The sequence below is a fragment of the Mauremys reevesii genome, linkage group 2, assembly GCF_016161935.1.
Source record: "Mauremys reevesii isolate NIE-2019 linkage group 2, ASM1616193v1, whole genome shotgun sequence".
Lineage (NCBI taxonomy): Eukaryota > Metazoa > Chordata > Testudines > Geoemydidae > Mauremys > Mauremys reevesii.
Window position 1 is genome coordinate 282049017 of NC_052624.1, and position 21039 is coordinate 282070055.

The 21039-nt window shown below is 50.6% G+C and overlaps 2 protein-coding genes across 5 annotated transcripts in view; both read right to left on the reverse strand.

Moving 5' to 3' along the window:
- Positions 1 to 2383: 2383 nt before the first annotated feature.
- LOC120397913 lies at positions 2384 to 3403 on the reverse strand. Its single transcript, XM_039524613.1, has 2 exons — positions 3185 to 3403; positions 2384 to 3046 (listed from the first exon to the last, which is right to left on the reverse strand). Exons 1-2 carry the CDS (start codon positions 3374 to 3376, stop codon positions 2585 to 2587), a joined length of 654 nt encoding a protein of 217 aa, XP_039380547.1. The 5' UTR covers positions 3377 to 3403; the 3' UTR covers positions 2384 to 2584.
- Positions 3404 to 4225: 822 nt separating this feature from the next.
- LOC120397911 overlaps positions 4226 to 21039 on the reverse strand; it is a 46831-nt gene continuing 30017 nt past the window's right edge. For 2 of the 4 annotated variants that reach the window (XM_039524612.1, XM_039524611.1), the window contains one exon: positions 18127 to 20311. In XM_039524612.1, the coding sequence (XP_039380546.1) occupies positions 18576 to 20311 (1736 nt within the window). In that variant the 3' untranslated portion in view covers positions 18127 to 18575. Of the gene's footprint in view, positions 6473 to 18126; positions 20698 to 21039 lie in introns of those variants that run through there. The other 2 variants (XM_039524609.1, XM_039524610.1) reach the window with 2 other exon arrangements.

Below are 21039 nucleotides of genomic sequence, written 5' to 3' on the forward strand. Positions count from 1 at the left end.
CCAGGCACATCTACCAATGTGATAGATGCCATCATGTGCCAGCAATGCCCCTCTGCCATGTACTTTGGCCAAAGCGGACAGTCTCTACATAAAAGAATAAAGGGACACTAATCAGACATCAAGAATTATAACATTCAAAAACCAGTCGGAGAACAATTCAATCTCCCTGGCCACTTGATTACAGACCTAAAAGTCACAATATTACAACCAAAAAACTTCAAAAACAGATTCCAACAAGAGACTGCTGAATTGGAATTAATTTGCAAATTGGACACCATTAAATTAGGCTTGAATAAAGACTGGGAGTGGATGGGCCATTACACAAAGTAAAATTCTTTCCCCGTGCTTATTATTTCCCCCACTACAGTTCCTCACATCTTCTTGTCAATTGCTGGAAATGGGCCATTTTCATTACCACTACAAACAGTTCTTTTTCTCCCCTGCTGATAATAGCTCACCTTAACTGATCACTCTCCTTATAGGGTGTATGGTAACACCCATTGTTTCTTGTTCTCTGTGTATATCTATATCTTCCTATTGTATTTTCCACTGCATGCATCTGATGAAGTAGGCTGTAGCCCATGAACGCTTATGCTCAACTAAATTTGTTAGTCTCTAAGGTGCCACAAGTACTCCTGTTCTTTTTTGCACTTTACACAAACCGGCTCAAATACATTTTAAAAGAAACAAGACCATTGGTTCAGATGTGGATGTGCAATGGCAGGCAAATTTGGTGGATATGCACCAGTTCTCCAAATGCAACAGCGGTTTTAAGTACATCTTAACAGTGATAGACATTCTATCCAAATATGCCTGGGCCTTAGGTCAAAAACACAAGATGAGTGGTGCCTCTCCCTTTGAGAAATCTAAAACCAAAGGAGCTTTTGAAAAAGGTTATGAATAGACCTGTACTGATGAGATATTCCTTGGGCATGCCTAGTCCTGCTCAAAACATGTTTCAACAAGCACAGACATGTATTTTGTGATAATTTTCACAGCCATGTTACCCAATAAAGCACCCCAGGTGAGGGGTTTAAAGACAATTGATGTTTGGTGTTTGTTTGTTTTTTTTTAAAAAAGACCAATTCAGAAAAAAGTACACAGATTATTATTTTTAATTGAAATAATCGCTCGTGAGGTCCCCTAAATAATCCCCCCGAGGGGGATTCCACTCACCCTCCCTTTTCAAAAATATCACCAAGTCAGTTTCGTGGTACAGGCACCACTCTTGCAACCTCTCTAGGAGGTTGTATAGTTCTAAGTGGGCATAAGAGGTGGTGAAACAGGCTATGAAGACGTTGGTATTGCCAGAGACAGAGTACCGGTCTTTTGCTAGCTTCCAAGACACACACGTGTTTTCATCGTTGATAAACTCACAGGATGAAACCTTGTAATTGGGAGAAAACAGGTACTGAAAGAGTGGAGAAATTGGAGAGGGTCCAGAGAAGAGCAACAAGAATGATGAAAGGTCTTGAGAACATGACCTATGAAGGAAGGCTGAAAGAATTGGGTTTGTTTAGTTTGGAAAAGAGAAGACCGAGAGGGGACATGATAGCAGTTTTCAGGTATCTGAAAGGGTGTCATAAGGAGGAGGGAGAAAACTTGTTCACCTTCGCCTCTAAGGATAGAACAAGAAGCAATGATCATAAACTGCAGCAAGGGAGGTTTAGACTGGACATTAGGAAAAAGTTCCTAACTGTCAGGGTGGTTAAACACTGGAATAGATTGCCGAGGGAGGTTGTGGAATCTCCATCTCTGGAGATATTTAAGAGTAGGTTAGATAAATGTCTATCAGGGCTGGTCTAGACAGTATTTGGTCCTGCCATGAGGGCAGGGGACTGGACTCGATGACCTCTCGAGTACATACAATAATGGCAAAGTTCTTGTTTCAGGCTTAGAACAGTGATAGAATAAACTGCAGGTTTAAATTAAGTCTCTGGAGTCCATCCCCAGCTGGGACGGGTCATCAGTTCTTTGTTCAGAGCTTCAGTTTGTAGTAAAGTCCCTTCAGAGGTAAGAAGCAGGATTGAAGACAAGCTGGAGATGAGGCATCAGCCTTTTATAGTCTTTTTGAGGTGTAAGAACACCTCTTTGTCCTTACTGTGGAAAATTACAAGCAAAATGGAGTCTGGAGTCACATGGGCAGGTTCCTGCATACTTTGCTGACTTACAAGGTGCATCTGCCTTCTCTCAATGGGTCAATTGTGTAGCTGATGGTCCTTAATGGGCCATCAAGCAGGCTAGGCAGAGCTAACACCAACTCGTCTGGGATGTCACCCAGAAGCATAGCATAAGTTTGAGATACAGACAGGATAGAGCCAATATTCATAACTTCAACTACAAAATGACACATTCATACAGACAGCATAATCATAACCAGCAACCCATAACCTGGTCTTAGACCCCTTATATGACCCCCTTTACAAAAGATTTGGTGCCACTACAGGACCTTGGTTGCAATCATATTCTATACGGTCCCAGTTCAAGTCAAGAATGTGACACAAGCATCTTCCGGTTTGGTCATTTTCTTTAAAACACGGCCAGGGTCTGCACTAAATTGCACAGCATTTATCAAGGTCACCCCTTACGCTAAATGTTCTTGGGTTAGGCACAGACATTGCGCAGCATAACCTATGGCAAGAACAGCGTTTAATAAGCTTTCCAAACACAACTCAGCACACAGGCGCCGGAGCTTGAAGTTTAGATCTACTGAAGTCCAAGTCACACAGTCATGGTGCCGTTGGGCTGGCGCATCTATGACACAGCCCTCACAATCTTCAAAAAGCTTTTCCCTAAGGCACTGATTAAGGACAGCATAAACAGCAACACGTACAATAGTCCGCATGACTTTTTTACGCTCACGACGTGGCCTTGGCTCAGTTAGTTCCATGCCAAGCCTCCTAAACTCCTCATAGCCATCATCCTTGGAGTCCTCTTCAACAATTTGTACCGGCATTGAGCAAAAACAAGGAGAGCCCGGTTCATCTTCGCTGCTTGATGCAATGCTGTCCAGGGCCTCTGGGTCCTCTAGAAAGGCATCGTCAAGCTGTGGAGAGATTTTCAGAAAAGAAAGAGTGTAAGTTCCCACTCCTTTATTTTTAAATATATACAACCCACCCCACCCCCCGGTTCCTAACCCCATTACACCCCATCATCAACAGTCACTTCTTAATCATTCATTTACCTGAGCAATGTCTTTTCCGTTCACCTTGTCCTCCGATGACTCCCCTGAGCTGCGTTCACCTTCCACCTCTAGGGGGGCGGAAAATGAGAGGCCATCACACTCATCGGTGTGCCTCACGAGAGTTTGGGTTTCGGGTTCCAACGTATCCATCAATGGCTGAGTCAAAGGGCCCTCGTGGGAACTGTCGCTCATGTAGCGCTTTCTCCACACAAGTCCAAAGGCCCTCGGGGCTAACACAAGTCTGAAGTTCTCTCCAGGGGTGGTGAAGGAGTCCATGCTTCCACGATTTCTAAAGCACGTGTCCTTGGTAAAAGATGGCCTCTTCTGCCCTGGTGCTGGGACTTATGGGGTGATAGTGTTGCGCTCTGATTGGCAGAGGGCGCTGGGAGGAGTTCTTAGAAGGGTCACATGACCCTCATCTGGACAGGTCACCCCGTCCCGGAACACCACCGATTGGTCAAATCTGCTCTCAGGGTGGTCCTATGTAGCCGAAACCCACCGCGATTGGTAGAGTGCAGTGGGAGGAGTTCTTAGAGGGGTCACACGAGCCACATCCGGATGGGTCACCCCACCCTGGAACACCCCTGATTGGTCAAATCCCCTCTCTGGGTAGGCCTATGAGGGCGAAACCTGTCCTGATGGGTAGAGGGCAGTGGGAGGAGTTCTTAGAGGGGTCACATGACATACTTTGCTTCCGGTAATGTGTCCTCCTTGACCCTGGAAGTAATACCCTGTGGGTGGGACTTCTGGTGATAGGTGGGCGGGGTTTAAGGGGTCAAGGGGCGGGGTTTTAGGAGTCAAAGGGCCGGTTTGTGTTTGATTGATGGTAGGGCCCTAATAGTACTACTGGACACACTTTGAGGCCCTTGCCTTCCAAAAGGGTGGCTTTGTAAATTTAGTGTCAGCTCTTCTTGAAGGAAGGATTGATTCTTGAACGCTCAATCTCATCCAAGCTCCCAGGCCCCCCTTCATCTTGGAATCTCGGTTTAAATGTCATACCCCAAGGAGAGACTATTATATATCAGTCTCTTTGTCCCAGGACAACAAGCCATTCTTCTCAGCCACTTTAGCCCATGCTTACCGGGCCCACTGGATGATAGGGAGAGGTTGGAATTTGTGGGCCTTTTCTGGTATTGGGCATGCTGGCAGGGTGAGATTCAGTAGTATGGAAACCGTACACCCTTGGAGGCCCTTGCCTTCCAAAAGGGTGGCTTTGTAAATTTAGTGTCAGGTGTTCTGGATCGAGGGTCCTTGGACATTCGGGACTTCACTTTGTGTTGCAGCTTGCTGAAGGTTTGCTTCAGGCACATGAACATCTTTTGGAGAACTTTGCTCCTTGAAGGGGATGGTGTCCTAGCTCTGGAGGCCTTTGCTGACTTTGAGGGAGAACCGTCAGGACTCCCACTTGCTTTCTCCCCAGCTTGCGAAAGCCCTGTTGTACTCGTTGCAACGGACACCATCTTTGGTTGCTTGCAGGGAGCCCATTTCCCCATTCCATCCTGCGTCTTGGTCTTGTCTGCTGGAAGGAGCCACAGCACTGGCATCTTATTGCGGTTGGATGATGCTGAGGAGTCTCCTGGAGTCCATCGCTGTGGAATTCCATGGGATCTTCCCGGCAAGTCAGCACCTGCAGAGCCAGCTGGTCTCTTTTGTCGATGCTTACCACACTTCTCGCAGACTCTGATTGGTGGCTGGTCCCTGGAGAGCTTTGAATTCACAGTTCCATTGAACCCATGTGAATGCATGATGTCTCGAACACCATGCAGCTCAGCAGATGTCTCCTTTGGAGTTTTCTCACCCTTCCTCTTTCCTGGATATGCCTTGCGGCACTGCTGGCAAACTGAGACCTGGCCCGCCAAGGGGCGGGAGCTGCTCAACATTTCCGTCAGCTGCTTGATCTGCAGGTCGTGTGCAGCCTGCCCAGCAAGGAGAGAGTTAAGGGTGGATCTTGTTAGCTGCTCAGAGCCTGGTGCCTCTGGGGCAACCTGGTGCCATTGGGTCCTGGGAGGATCTGCCCTGCTCTCACCTGCTTGTGCCCCTGGCCGCAGGCAGGAGCCTTCTCCCAAGAAAGCCTTCCTCTCCATGTGCAGCTCCAGCTTCTCTTCAGTCCCTTTGGTGCCGCTCACACTGGTAAGGGGCTTTCTCAACTCGCTCCTATACATTTGGAGTGTCGCTGCGAGTGTCTTCTCTGCTACTGTGGTTCCTGGAGGTGGCGATGTCAGACCCACCCCTGCTGGCAGAGTGCAGCACTGTGGGTTAGTCTGCTTTCCTGCCGCGCCATCATTCCTGCCCGTCTCCAGGGTGATATCTTCCACTGGCGTTGGAGGACGTGTGGAAGAAGAGGAGCTTGTGCTTTGCCTCCCCGTCTGCAGGAAATTGGTCTCCATCTCACTGAACTCCACACGGGCTCCCCTGGCTGGGACCGCGTGAGGCAGCTTTGCCAGGGGCTCTGGGTCCAGGGTGAGCAGCCCCCTCTGCATGACCGGATGCTGATGCCTTATGTGGAGTTCGATGGGGTGGGCAGGCTGTTGTCCCATCGTTGGGAATGCCGCTGTCCTGTGCTTGCCTGGCTCCCCAGGGGGGTGGAGTGGCCCAGGCAGGGCAGTCTCTCTCCAGAGGGGAGCATCTCTGTGCGACTCTCGCACCATCTTAGGAAAGGCCTTCGTTTGGATCTGCCAGCATTTCTGAGCCACGTGATCCTGCAGCTTGACCCCCGCTGTGGGCACAAGGCTGGCCAGGATGGCATCAGGGGATGCCATGATCCTGTGGGCCTTTTGGAGCAGGGCTCCCCAGGGGCAGACACATGGCTCCTGGATCTCCTGTGCACGCTGAGGGCTGGTGTTGGATCTGAGGGGCTCCGGGACCTTTGCTGGAAATCCACATTTGGGCGGATCTGGGTCTACTTCCAATTGTTGCTTGGTGTCCCCCTCACCCAGCAATGGCTCCCCTGGGATGGGGGTTTGTGGAGCCCCCAGTCGCCTCTGCAGATGCTTCTGCCGGATGTTGAAGTCTGAGCCATGGACTGAAGTCTGGTCCAGACCCATGGTCTGCTCTCCCCGGTCTTGTCTGCTGTGGGCAGGAGGCCTGGAGAGAGGCTGGGCTTGGATGGGATGAGTGGATCCTTCCCAGCTCGTGAAGGGCATGATCTCCCCTGTGTGGCAGAGGGGCTCCGACTGAATGATGGCGGCTTCTCTCAGGGAAAAGGAGCTGGGACTCCAGAGGGCAGAGGTGGTGGATTCCATAGCGGAATAGGAGAACTGGCTCATCGTGGCTGTCGCCACACTCGGCCTGTGGGAGAGAGCAGACAGGGACAGATGGGACATGGCCCTGCTGAGCAAAGGCAGGGCTTGGGCACAGCCTTCCAACAGCAGTGCAATGGGGCAGTGCCTAGGCATGCCTTGCACACCACAGCCCGACACAAGGACATCAACTGGGTAACGAAGGACTGAGAGGGGGAGCCGGCACTCATTTTATCTAGAACGATAACCCCTTCGTCACAAGCACATGTGCAGCACCTAGCACAATGGGGCCTTCAGCATGACTGGGGACCTAGTGTTATTTTAACAGAAAGATTAGCTAACAACAATTGCTTTGGGTGAGGAAGACGTGAGCATGTGTGTGTAACCCTCGCCAGAGGAGGTTGTGAAGGCCAAGACTATAAACTATAAAAGGAACTGGATAAATTCATCAATGGCTATTAGCTAGGATGGGCAGGGATGGTGTCCCTAGTCTCTGTTTGTCTGAAGCTGGGAATGGGCGACTGGGACGGATCATTTGATGATTCCCTCTTCTGGTCATTCCCTCTGCTGCACTGGCATTGGCCAGTTTTGGAAGACAGGATACTGGGCTAGATGAACCTTTGGTCTGACCCAGTCTGGCTGTTCTTATGTTCTTACATTCTAACCCACTGGAAAACTGTCCTCTTCTAATGGCTGATACACTAGAGGCTAACAACCTACTATTGCTCCCAGTTAATGGAGTTTCTCTGGTGGTGGGGGACTGTGCTACGGTCCTGAAAGTCCTGGGTTTGAACCCAGCTGATGACTCATGTTTGGGGTGTATCACAGGGTGCCCCACTCACTGTTTGTCTGGAGCCTACTCTGGGGATTAGCTCTCGAGGTCAATGGCCCCTTCCAATTGTCGCATGTGGTCACATCATCTCTCTCTCATTCCAGGAACTGCAGTGTCCCCTTCTTGGCTAGGCCACTCAGCGTTTCCCCCTCTTCCAGGGTACAGTCCTTCAATTGCCTGTCACTCCCACAGTGACCCAGACAGTCCTCCTGTTCACTGCCCCGCCGGTCTGGGCCGTGCCCTCGGTGGCTGGTAGGGAAACCTGGGCCCACACTTCACACCGGGCTCCAGGCCAGGGACCCTCAACCCAGCAGTTCTGGGCTTTCCTCTCCCAGCCTGGACTGCTTCCCACTACTCCTGGTTCCCCTCCTTGCTCTGGGTGCACCAGCTCCAAACACTCCCCCCTCTTCCCAGGGAGGGGCTGCCCTTTGCCATCCAGCCCCTGTCTCTTGCCAGCTTCCTGGCTGTATAGGCCCCGTCTGTTCCTGCCAGCTGAGCCTGCTTGCAATCAATTCCCTGCTCCCTGGCGCTTCCTCCAGGGGCATCCTGTGGAGTTCATGGGCCTGCCTGGCCACCTGAGCCCCTTCCAGTGCTGTGTGGGGTGGACACCCCCTCACAGCGTGTCATTGGATTGCTTTTTCTTTCAAACACAGCACGGGCAGGTTCTAGACAGTCGCCTGCTGGCAGATATTGCCGTACAGAGGGATTTGATCCTACTCACAACCCCAACTTGTAGTCTCTGCATTTAATTTCTGATAATTTCTCACCTCACTTTCACTGGTATCTCAGCTGTTATTTTAGGATGCTGGAGTGTCTGGTTTTCCCTGCTCCCTCCTCTCTACATTCATTATCCTCTCCCACCCAGCCCCCACTCTGGTGCCCCCGCTCAGTTGCCTTACGGTATCAGAACTGCATCCAGGTGTCTGCCCACGTACTGTACCCTCCTCTCAACGAGCCTGAGGCTGTGAACCAAGGGGAGCTTCTCCAGGGGCACAGGGCAGCTGTGGAACAGAGAGAGCAGATAGCTGAGTGCAGGCCCTGCCCGCAGGCCCTCTTTTACCCAGAGGTGCGGCACCGAAAGGCTCCCTGTCCCCTTCTCCACTGAGGCAGCCTCCTCCCCTGCAATACCCGGGCCTTGGATGTTCTGGGTTGGGGTTAGCTGGATTGTTAGGTGATCCCTGTCTAGTGCTGAGGAGGTGAGTGTCTATCCTGCTGGCTGCATGTGTGTCATGTCCCTTCCACAGAAGCTAATCAACATGTAGGATAACAGCCTACTCTAGCTACCAACTATGCAGCTACTTCTTTAGCTCCAGGATTCAAATCCTCCGTGGAACCTATGCTGGGGGACTGGAGGAGGGGCCATTACCCAAATGTTCCTGAATCCCCTACTCACCGTACCAGAAAGGCCAGCCTTCCTCCTGACCTCTCCACCTCACCTCCCCGGGGTGCATGGGGCTGCTCCCAGAAAACATTTTCTCCCGCTCTTGGCAAGAGAGGATGGTCCAGTCCAGTTGACACAATCTACCCCTCCCCCCCACTGCCCCAGGTTAAAGGAGCCGTATGATGCTGGAAGAAGGGAATGACCCATTGTACAAGGCGTGGGGTGGATTAGAGATGGCAACTTCTGCAGGGTGGGATGAATTGCAGGAGTCTAAAGGAGAAGAGTTGCCTGCGTGGTACATAGGTCGGGGCAGGGAGGGATGACTCGGGCTACTGCCCCTGGGTGGGGATGAATTGCATGACGCTAAAGGAGGGGACTGACCCACTGCAGATTTATGGAGGGGGGCATTGCTTACCACGTCTCTGGGGATGCACCAGCCTCCTCCAACTCTTCCGCACAGCGTCCAAAAGCTGCCAGAAGTGAGACATAAAGGAGACATTGAGCTGCTTGGGCACCCTCTGCCCCAGATTTCAGAGGCAGCCTGTGAATGGAGCCCCAGCCAGTGCCACAAGACGGCTCTGGGCACGACTGTGCCTTCGCAGGAAGAGGGGAGGCAGGTGGGGGAATAGACCCTATTTCTCTGCTTTGAATGGGGCCTGAGTCTGCCACCGCAGCTGTGGGGTGAGGGGCTGCTTACCTTTCGCTTTCTTTTTTGTCTTTCTGGGCCTCCTCTTCCTCGGAGAAGCCTGCCACACACAGAGAAAGCAGCAGGGTTAGAAGAGAACTCCTCAATAAACCTGGGAGAACAATGAGCCAGAGGTGATTGCCATGTGGGGCCAGAGGAAATTTTTCCTTCTGGCAGAGTATTGCACTCTGAGGCATCATGGGTAGGCATTGTGCTTTCCTATGATGCAGCCAATATAGGGCACAAAGCACAACCCATAACAGGGGTCACTGCAACACTCCAGGGGTTGGAGAAACAGGGATTGCTGGTACCAGGAGCCTGCAGAGTTTATAAGCATTGAAGGAGAGAGCCTGCAAAGTTCTCTCTCCTGCAGAGATGATCAAACTCTGCAGGTTTTAGGATTGCAGAGTATGCAACTAACCCCAGATACCATGCATGGAATTCAGACCCTGGGGGAGAAATCCGACATCTGGACAACAGTGTTTCCTAGATACATATTCAGGGAGTGCATGATATCGGGGTTTTCTCTGCAGCCATTTGGGATAGCGATGTTACTCCTGAGTGGTGAAGCCATAAATGGATCATGCAAATCCTCCCAAGCAAGTGCTGATATAACCCCTAGAGCATCCTCAAACGGCAGCTGTTTTACACCAAAACACAACAACAACAGTTTGGCATGAGCTCAGTCCACTTGCCTGAGAGCTGCAAAGTTTCTTGAAGGTAAACTGCACTGCTTGCAGCTTAACTAGCCAGGTATTCCTTTCACAGGCTAGATCTTTCTCGCTTGGGCTCAGCCCCTTCCCTCCTCCCCCACAGTTTAGTTCCTTTAGTTCTCCAGATGTTTTCAGCAGGCTTCCTTTTGGGGCAGGGAGGTGGTGGAGAAGAACCTAGATTAACTCACTTCCAAGCCTTCAATAGGACTTGGCTATGACAGGAATCCTTTGTCTCCCAGTTTGACACCACCCCTACCCCTCCATCCTAGTGGAAAAATACCACCAGTCCAAAATGATGTCCATCTGAGGGAACTGGGATTGTTTAGTCTGCAGAAGAGAAGAATGAGGGGGGATTTGATAGCTGCTTTCAACTACCTGAAAGGGGGTTCCCAAGAGGATGGATCTAGACTGTTCTGAGTGGTAGCAAATGAAAGAGGAAGTAGTAATGGTCTCAAGTTGAAGTGGGGAAGGTTTAGGTTGGCTATTAGAAGCAACTTTTTCACTCGGAGGGTGGTGAAGCACTGGAATGGGTTCCCTAGGGAGGTGGTGGAATCTCCTTCCTTAGAGGTTTTTAAGGGCAGGCTTGACAAAGCCCTGGCTGGGTTGATTTAGTTGGGAATTAGTCCTGCTTTGAGCAGGGGCTTGGACTAGATACCTCCTGAGGTCCCTTCCAACCCTGAGATTCTATGGATTCTATAATTCTATGAGGTGACATGATCACATGACCCTGCAGTGTCAAAGCAGCATCCCAGGAAACTTCTCAGGAAGGAGGAAGATTAGCATCTTCCATGTCCTATTGTCCTTCCTAATGGCCCATCCAGGCTGATTGCCTACTGTTTGGGGGCATTCCCCTGGTGCAAGCACTTTTGTAATTGATACAGAGCCCATATTCCTAACTTCAGATACAGAAATGATACATCCATCCAAATAGGATAATCCCATTCAGTAAATCAGAACCTTTCCAAGGATATCTCACATGACCCATCTTGCATAAAACATACCTTAGTTATGCCATATTCCTAGAACAATATTTCTATGAAGAATATGGGGCGTAATGTCACAGGGGTGAAGAAGCATGTGGACAAGGGCGATCCGGTGGATAGAGTGTACCTGAACTTTCAGAAAGCCTTTAACAAGATCCCTCATCAAAGGTTCTTAAGCAAAGTAAGTTGTCATGGGATAAGAGGGAAGGTCTTCACATGGACCACTAACTGATTTAAAGATAGGAAACCAATCTTTAAGATTTAAAGAACTGCGACTGCACTGAGGTTTCCTGACTGCCTAGCCAGTGCTCTGCCCATTGGAACACACTGTCTCCTCGATAGTACATTACATTCCCTGCAAATAAATTCTGAAGAAGGAAAGGAGAGCATTCATGCTAGCAATCAGATTTCTTGGAGTTCTGCTCATCCAATGAGGGAACAGAAGTCAAGTCATATGACCTGAGTGTCCAATCCACACACTGTGAGTTTTAACTAGCAAACTGGTTCCTGAAGCAGAATTATTCATTGAACTCCCCCCGCGATTATTTTTGAAATAGGGATAAATTTGAGTGCCCTGGAAGCTTTTTAGGGAGAATTTGTGAAGAGGCAATGGGATGGGTTCACAGCTTAAATTATTCCCCATGAATTAGTTGCTTGGCTGTAAAGATAAGTGCTTCCATCCCCCCCACATCTCGGCAGGTACTGCCGACCCAATACATTCAAACAAGTCAGGCCTCTTTCTGCACCGGCCGCTTCCCTACCCCTGATCAGCACATTAAATTCAAACCAAATACAATTTATTGAACAGCAACTGTAAGGAAAACAAGGAAAAATGGAAGAGGGTTAAGGGGAACAAGGGACCCGCCCTGTGGGCTCGGGGGCACCACAACCAGCGTCTCTGGGATGTGAGGGCAGATCACAGCCTGTTCCTCCCACTCCCGGCTAGTCACACCATCAGTCTCATTGAAGCCCCAGGCCCCGCTTTCATCTTGGAATCTGGGGGTAAACGTCATACCCCAAGGAGAGTCTCTTATCATCAGTCTCTGTGTCCCAGGACAACAAGCACTTGTTCTCAGCCACTTTGGCCCATGCTTACAAGGCCCACTGGTTGCTAGGGAGATGGTGGAATTAGTGGGCCCCTTCTGTTAATGGGCATGCTGGCAGGGTGGGATTCAGTAGTATGGAAATCGGAAATAGTATAAGGGACCTACCATCAATCAAACCCTAAACTTTCTCCTTGGCCACTTAGACCCTGCCCCTTGACCCCTTAAGCCCCGACCACCTGTCACTGGAAGTCCCACCCATGGGGAATATTACTTCTGGGGTCAAGGAGGACACACAACCGGAAGCAAAGGGTGTCATGTGACCCCTCTAAGAACTCCTCCCACTGCCCTCTACCAATCAGGAGGGGTTTCGCCCTCGTAGGCCTACCTGGAGAGGGGATTTGACCAATCAGGGATGTTCCAGGGCATGGTGACCCATCCGGAAGTGGTTCGTGTGACCCCTCTAAGAACTCCTCCACTGCCCTCTGCGAATCACGATGGGTTTCAGCCACACAGCACCGCCCTGAGAGCAGATTTGACCAATCGGTGATGTTCCAGAGCGGGGTGACTTGCCCAGAAGAGAGTCATGTGACCCCTCTAAAAACTCCTCCCAGCGCTCTCTGCCAACCAGAGCGCATCACCATCACCCCATAAGACCCAGCAATCGGAGCAGAAGAGGCCATCTTTTACCAAGGACCCGTGCTTTAGAAATCGTGGAAACATGGACTCCTTCACCACCCTGGTGAGAACTTCAGACTTTGTGTTAGCCCCGAGGGCCTTTGGACTTGTGTGGAGAAAGCGCTACATGAGCGCAGTTCCCATGAGGGCCCTTGACTCAGCCATTGATGGATACGCCAGAACCCGAAACCCAAACCCTCGTGAGGCACCCCGATGAGCATGAAGGCCTCTCATTTAAATGTGTCAATATGAATGTGTCCCCCTTCATATTTGTGTTAGTAAAAGCCGGTACCAGTAACAGTCATTTCTACACAGGCAGCTCTGTTAAAGAAAATATATTACACCCCCGGGGAAGTTAAGGCCAAGCGGGTGAACCTCTTTCTCAAGTAGCCAGAAAGCATAGCAAAACTTTGAATAGAAGACAGGTAACAGCTTGGCTTTCAGACAGGGACACTTACACTTTACACATTTCCACCCCACCATCAATCTCAGCCTGGACCATTCCACACAAGAGCTCCACTTCCTAGACACCACAGCACTCATAAACGATGGCCACATAAACATCACCCTACTGACCGCTATACTTACCTACATGCCTCCAGCTTTCCTCCAGACCACACCACTCGATCCATTGTCTACAGCCAAGGTCTACGAAACAATCCCATTTGCTCCAAGCCCTCAGGTAGAGACAAACACATACAAGATCTCCATCAACCATTCTTACAACTACAGTACCCACCTGCTGAAGTGAAGAAACAGATTGACAGAGCCAGAAGAGTACGCAGGAATCACCTAATACAGGACAGGCCCAACAAAGAAAGTAACAGAACGCCACTAGCCATCACCTTCAGCCCCCAACCAGCGGCGTATTATTGCCTAGGCCAACAAGGCTTAGGCCTAGGGCGGCAAATTTGCTCACACCCCCTCCCCAACTCTGCCCCTTCCTCAAATCCCTGGCCCGCCTCCTCTCCCAGGCGCCCCATGCTTTCCCCCTTCCACCTCCCTCCCAGGCTTGCCACGCTAAAGTGCTGGGAGAGAGAGAGAAGTGAGTAGCGGCACATTCAGAGGAGGCGGAGCAGAGGTGAGCTGGACCCACGGGTGCGGGGAGTAACCTGGGGGGGCCCGGGAACCGCTCCCCATCCCAGCTCATCTCCGCTCCACCACCACCATCCCCCGAGCGTGCCACAACTCCCCTTCTCCCCACCCCCTCCCAGTCTTGCTGCGGAGGAGCAGAGGTGAGCTGGCGCGCGGGGTGGGGAGGGGGCGCGGCAATTTTTTGAGGGCCTAAGGGTGGCAAATTTGTTAATCCGCCACTGCCTCCAACTAAAACCTCTCCAGCGCATCATCAAGGATCTTCAACCTATCCTGAAGGACAATCCATCACTCTCACAGATCTTGGGAGACAGGTCTGTCCTCGCTTACAGACAGCCCCCAATCCTACAGCAACCACACACCACACAACAAAACACTAACCCAGGAACCTATCCTTGCAACAAAGCCTGTTGCCAAGTCTGTTCACGTATCTATTTAGGGGATACCACCATAGGACCTAATCACATCAGCCACGCCACTGGGCACATCTACCAATGTGATAGATGCCATGGGCCATTTTCATTACCACTACAAACAGTTCTTTTTCTCCCCTGCTGATAATAGCTCAGCTTAACTGATCACTCTCCTTATAGGGTGTATGGTAACAGCCATTGTTTCTTGTTCTCTGTGTATATCGATATCTTCCTACTGTATTTTCCACTGCATGCATCCGATGAAGTGGGCTGTAGCCCATGAAAGCTTATGCTCAAATAAATTTGTTAGTCTCTAAGGCGCCACAAGTACTCCTGTTCTTTTTTGCACTTTACACAAACCGGCTCAAATACATTTTAAAAGAAACAAGACCATTGGTTCAGATGTGCATGTGCAATGGCAGGCAAATTTGGTGGATATGCACCAGTTTTCCAAATGCAACAGCGGTTTTAAGTACATCTTAACAGTGATAGACATTCTATCCAAATATGCCTGGGCCTTAGGTCAAAAACACAAGACGAGTGGTGAGGTATCCAAGGCCTTTCAAGCTATTTTCAACAAAGGTCACATGCCTCTCCCTTTGAGAAATGCGACCACGTGAGACTACCTAAAACCAAAGGAGCTTTTGAAAAAGGTTATGAAAAGACTTTTACCGATGAGATATTCCTTGGCCATGCCTAGCCTTGCTCAAAACATGTTTCAACAAGCACAGACATGTATTTTGTGATAATTTTCACAGCCATGTTACCCAATAAAGCACCCCAGGTGAGGGGTTTAAAGACAATTGATGTTTGGTGTTTGGTTGTTTTTTTTTAAAAAGACCAATGCAGAAAAAAGTACACAGATTATTATTTTTTATTGAAATAATCGCTCGTGAGGTCCCCTAAATAATCCCCCCGAGGGGGATTCCACTCCCCCTCCCTTTTCACAAATATCACCAAGTCAGTGTCGTGGTACAGGCACCACTCTTGCAACCTCTCTAGGAGGCTGTATAGTTCTAAGCGGGCAGAAGCGGTGGGGAAACAGGCTATGAAGGCGTTGGTATTGCCACAGACAGAGTACCGGTCTTTTGCGAGCTTCCAAGACACACACGCGGTTTCATCGTCGATAAACTCACAGGATGAAACCTTGTAATTGGGGGAAAACAGGTACTGAAAGAGTGGAGAAATTGGAGAGGGTTCAGAGAAGAGCAACAAGAATGATTAGGGGTCTTGAGGACATGACCTATGAAGGAAGGCTGAAAGAATTGGTTTTGTTTAGTTTGGAAAAGAGAAGACTGAGAGGGGACATGATAGCAGTTTTCAGGTATCTGAAAGGGTGTCATAAGGAGGAGGGAGAAAACTTGTTCGCCTTCGCCTCTAAGGATAGAACAAGAAGCAATGAGCATAAACTGCAGCAAGGGAGGTTTAGACTGGACATTAGGAAAAAGTTCCTAACTGTCAGGGTGGTTAAACACTGGAATAGATTGCCGAGGGAGGTTGTGGAATCTCCATCTCTGGAGATATTTAAGAGTAGCTTAGATAAATGTCTATCAGGGCTGGTCTAGACAGTATTTGCTCCTGCCATGAGGGCAGGGGACTGGACTCGATGACCTCTCGAGTACATACAATAATGGCAAAGTTCTTGTTTCAGGCTTAGAACAGTGATAGAATAAACTGCAGGTTTAAATTAAGTCTCTGGAGTCCATCCCCAGCTGGGACGGGTCATCAGTTCTTTGTTCAGAGCTTCAGTTTGTAGTAAAGTCCCTTCAGAGGTAAGAAGCAGGATTGAAGACAAGCTGGAGATGAGGCATCAGCCTTTTATAGTCTTTTTGAGGTGTAAGAACACCTCTTTGTCCTTACTGTGGAAAATTACAAGCAAAATGGAGTCTGGAGTCACATGGGCAGGTTCCTGCATACTTTGCTGACTTACAAGGTGCATCTGCCTTCTCTCAATGGGTCAATTGTGTAGCTGATGGTCCTTAATGGGCCATCAAGCAGGCTAGGCAGAGCTAACACCAACTCGTCTGGGATGTCACCCAGAAGCATAGCATAAGTTTGAGATACAGACAGGATAGAGCCAATATTCATAACTTCAACTACAAAATGACACATTCATACAGACAGCATAATCATAACCAGCAACCCATAACCTGGTCTTAGACCCCTTATATGACCCCCTTTACAAAAGATTTGGTGCCACTACAGGACCTTGGTTGCAATCATATTCTATACGGTCCCAGTTCAAGTCAAGAATGTGACACAAGCATCTTCCGGTTTGGTCATTTTCTTTAAAACACGGCCAGGGTCTGCACTAAATTGCACAGCATTTATTAAGGTCACCCCTTACGCTAAATGTTCTTGGGTAGGCACAGATATTGCGTAGCATAACCTATGGCAAGAACAGTGTTTAATAAGCTTTCCAAACAGAACTCAGCACACAGGCGCCGGAGCTTGAAGTTTAGATCTACTGAAGTCCAAGTCACACAGTCATGGTGCCGTTGAGCTGGCGCATCTATGACACAGCCCTCACAATCTTCAAAAAGCTTTTCCCTAAGGCACTGATTAAGGACAGCATAAACAGCAACACGTACAATAGTCCGCATGACTTTTTTACGCTCACGACGTGGCCTTGGCTCAGTTAATTCCATGCCAAGCCTCCTAAACTCCTCATAGCCGTCATCCTTGGAGTCCTCTTCAACAATTTGTACCGGCATTGAGCAAAAACAAGGAGAGCCCGGTTCATCTTCGCTGCTTGATGCAATGCTGTCCAGGGCCTCTGGGTCCTCTAGAAAGGCATCGTCAAGCTGTGGAGGGATTTTCAGAAAAGAAACAGTGTAAGCTCCCACTCCTTGTTTTTAAATATACACAACCCACCCCACCCCCCGGTTCCTAACCCCATTACACCCCATCATCAACAGTCACTTCTTAATCATTCATTTACCTGAGCAATGTCTTTTCCGTTCACCTTGTCCTCCGATGACTCCCCTGAGCTGCATTCACCTTCCACCTCTAGGGGGGCGGACAATGAGAGGCCATCACACTCATCGGTGTGCCTCACGAGAGTTTGGGTTTCGGGTTCCAGCGTATCCATCAATGGCTGAGTCAAAGGGCCCTCGTGGGAACTGTCGCTCATGTAGCGCTTTCTCCACACAAGTCCAAAGGCCCTCGGGGCTAACACAAAGTCTGAAGTTCTCACCAGGGGTGGTGAAGGAGTCCATGCTTCCACGATATCTAAAGCACGCGTCCTTTGTAAAAGATGGCCCCTTCTGCCCCGGTGCTGGGACTTATGGGGTGATAGTGTTGCACTCTGATTGGCAGAGGGCGCTGGGAGGAGTTCTTAGAAGGGTCACATGACCCTCATCTGGACAGGTCACCCCGTCCCAGAACACCACCGATTGGTCAAATCTGCTCTCAGGGTGGTCCTATGGGGCCAAAACCCATCGCGATTGGTAGAGTGCAGTGGGAGGAGTTCTTAGAGGGGTCACACGAGACACATCCGGATGGGTCACCCCACCCTGGAATAATAATAATTGGAGATATACCAATCTCCTAGAACTGGAAGGAACCTTGAAAGGTCATCAAGTCCAGCCCCTGCCTTCACTAGCAGGACCAATTTTTGCCCCAGATCCCTAAGTGGCCTCCTTAAGGATTGAACTCACAACCCTGGTTTTAGCAGGCCAATGCTCAAACCACTGAGCTATCCCTCCCCCTCCCTCAGGAACACCCCTGATTGGTCAAATCCCCTCTCCGGGTAGGCCTATGAGGGCGAAACCACTACTGATTGGTAGAGGGCAGTGGGAGGAGTTCTTAGAGGGGTCACATGACATACTTTGCTTCCGGTAATGTGTCCTCCTTGACCCTGGAAGTAATACCCTGTGGGTGGGACTTCTGGTGATAGGTGGGCGGGGTTTAAGGGGTCAAGGTTTTAGAAGTCAAAGTGCCGGTTTGTGTTTGATTGATGGTAGGGCCCTAATAGTACTACTGGACACACTTAGAAGCCCTTGCCTTCCAAAAGGGTGGCTTTGTCAATTTAGTATCAGCTCTTCTTGAAGGAAGGATTGATTCTTGAACCGCATGAAGTAAAGTAATAAATCCAGTGAGCTAGCCACACGCTCAATCTCATCCAAGCTCCCAGGCCCCCCTTCATCTTGGAATCTGGGTTTAAATGTCATACCCCAAGAGGAGTCACGTATACATCAGTCTCTGTGTCCCAGGACAACAAGCCATTCTTCTCAGCCACTTTAGCCCATGCTTACCAGGCCCACTGGATGATAGGGAGAGGTTGGAATTTGTGGGCCCCTGCTGTTAGTGGGCATGCTGGCAGGGTGGGATTCAGTAGTATGGAAACCGTACACCCTTGGAGGCCCTTGCCTTCCAAAAGGGTGGCTTTGTAAATTTAGTGTCAGGTGTTCTGGATCGAGGGTCCTTGGACATTCGGGACTTCACTTTGTGTTGCAGCTTGCTGAAGGTTTGCTTCAGGCACATGAACATCTTTTGGAGAACTTTGCTCCTTGAAGGGGATGGTGTCCTAGCTCTGGAGGCCTTTGGTGATTTTGAGGGAGAACCGTCAGGACTCCAACTTGCTTTCTCCCCAGCTTGCGTAAGCCCTGTTGTACTCGTTGCAACGGACACCATCTTTGGTTGCTTGCGGGGAGCCCTTTTCCCCATTCCATCCTGCGTCTTGCTCTTGTCTGCTGGAAGGAGCCACAGCCCTGGCATCTTATTGCGGTTGGATGATGCTGAGGAGTCTCCTGGAGTCCATCGCTGTGGAATTCCATGGGATCTTCCCGGAAAGTCAGCACCTGCAGAGCCAGCTGGTCTCTTCTGTCGATGCTTACCACACTTCTCGCAGACTCTGATTGGTGGCTGGTCCCTGGAGAGCTTTGAATTCACAGTTCCATTGAACCCATGTGAATGCACGATGTCTCGGACACCATGCAGCTCAGCAGAGGTCTCCTTTGGAGTTTTCTCACCCTTCCTCTTTCCTGGATATGCCTTGCGGCACTGCTGGCAAACTGAGACCTGGCCCGCCAAGGGGCGGGAGCTGCTCAACATTTCCGTCAGCTGCTTGATCTGCAGGTCGTGTGCAGCCTGCCCAGCAAGGAGAGAGTCAAGGGTGGATCTTGTTAGCTGCTCAGAGCCTGGTGCCTCTGGGGCAACCTGGTGCCATTGGGTCCTGGGAGGATCTGCCCTGCTCTCACCTGCTTGTGCCCCTGGCTGCAGGCAGGAGCCTTCTCCCAAGAGAACCTTCCTCTCCATGTGCAGCTCCAGCTTCTCTTCAGTCCCTTTGGTGCCACTCACACTGGTAAGGGGCTTTCTCAACTCGCTCCTATACATTTGGAGTGTCGCTGCGAGTATCTTCTCTGCTACTGTGGTTCCTGGAGGTGGCGATGTCAGACCCACCCCTGCTGGCAGAGTGCAGCGCTGTGGGTTAGTCTGCTTTCCTGCCGCGCCATCATTCCTGCCCGTCTCCATGGTGGTATCTTCCACTGGCGTTGGAGGACGTGTGGAAGAAGAGGAGCTTGTGCTTCGCCTCCCCGTCTGCAGGAAATCGGTCTCCATCTCACTGAACTCCACACGGGCTCCCCTGGCTGGGACGGCGTGAGGCAGCTTTGCCGGGGGCTCTGGGTCCAGGGTGAGCAGCCCCCTCTGCATGACCGGATGCTGATGCCTTATGTGGAGTTCGATGGGGTGGTCAGGCTTTTGTCCCATCACTGGGAATGCCACTGTCCTGTGCTTGCCTGGCTCCCTAGGGGGGTGGAGTGGCCCAGGCAGGGCAGTCTCTCTCCGGAGGGGAGCATCTCTGTGCGACTCTCGCACCATCTTAGGAAAGGCCTTCGTTTGGATCTCCCAGCATTTCTGAGCCACGTGATCCTGCAGCTTGACCACCGCTGTGGGCACAAGCCTGGCCAGGATGGCATCAGGGGATGCCATGATCCTGTGGGCCTTTTGGGGCAGGGCTCCCCAGGGGCAGACACATGGCTCCTGGATCTCCTGTGCACGCTGAGGGCTGGTGTTGGATCTGAAGGGCTCCGGGACCTTTGCTGGAAATCCACATTTGGGCGGATCTGGGTCTACTTCCAATTGCTGCTTGGTGTCCAGCAATGGCTCCCCTGGGATGGGGGTTTGTGGAGCCCCCAGTCGCCTCTGCAGATGCTTCTGCCGGATGTTGAAGTCTGAGCTATGGACTGACGTCTGGTCCAGACCCATGGTCTTCTCTCCCCGGTCTTGTCTGCTGTGGGCAGGAGACCTGGAGAGAGGCTGGGCTTGGATGGGATAAGTGGATCCTTCCCAGCTCGCGAAGGGCATGATCTCCCCTGTGTGGCAGAGGGGCTCCGACTGAATGATGGCGACTTCTCTCAGGGAAAAGGAGCTGGGACTCCAGAGGGCAGAGGTGGTGGATTCCATAGCGGAATAGGAGAACTGGCTCATCGCGGCTGTCGCCACACTCGGCCTGTGGGAGAGAGCAGACAGGGACAAATGGGACATGGCCCTGCTGAGCAAAGGCAGGACTTGGGCACAGCCTTCCAACAGTAGTGCAATGGGGCAGTGCCTAGGCATGCCTTGCACACCACAGCCTGACACAAGGACATCAGCTGGGTAACGAAGGACTGAGAGGGGGAGCCGGCACTCATTTTATCTAGAACGATAACCCCTTCGTCACACGCACATGCGCAGCACCTAGCACAATGGGGCCTTGGCATGACTGGGGACCTAGTGTTATTTTAATAGAAAGATTAGCTAACAACAATTGCTTTGGGTGAGGAAGACGTGAGCATGTGTGTGTAACCCTCGC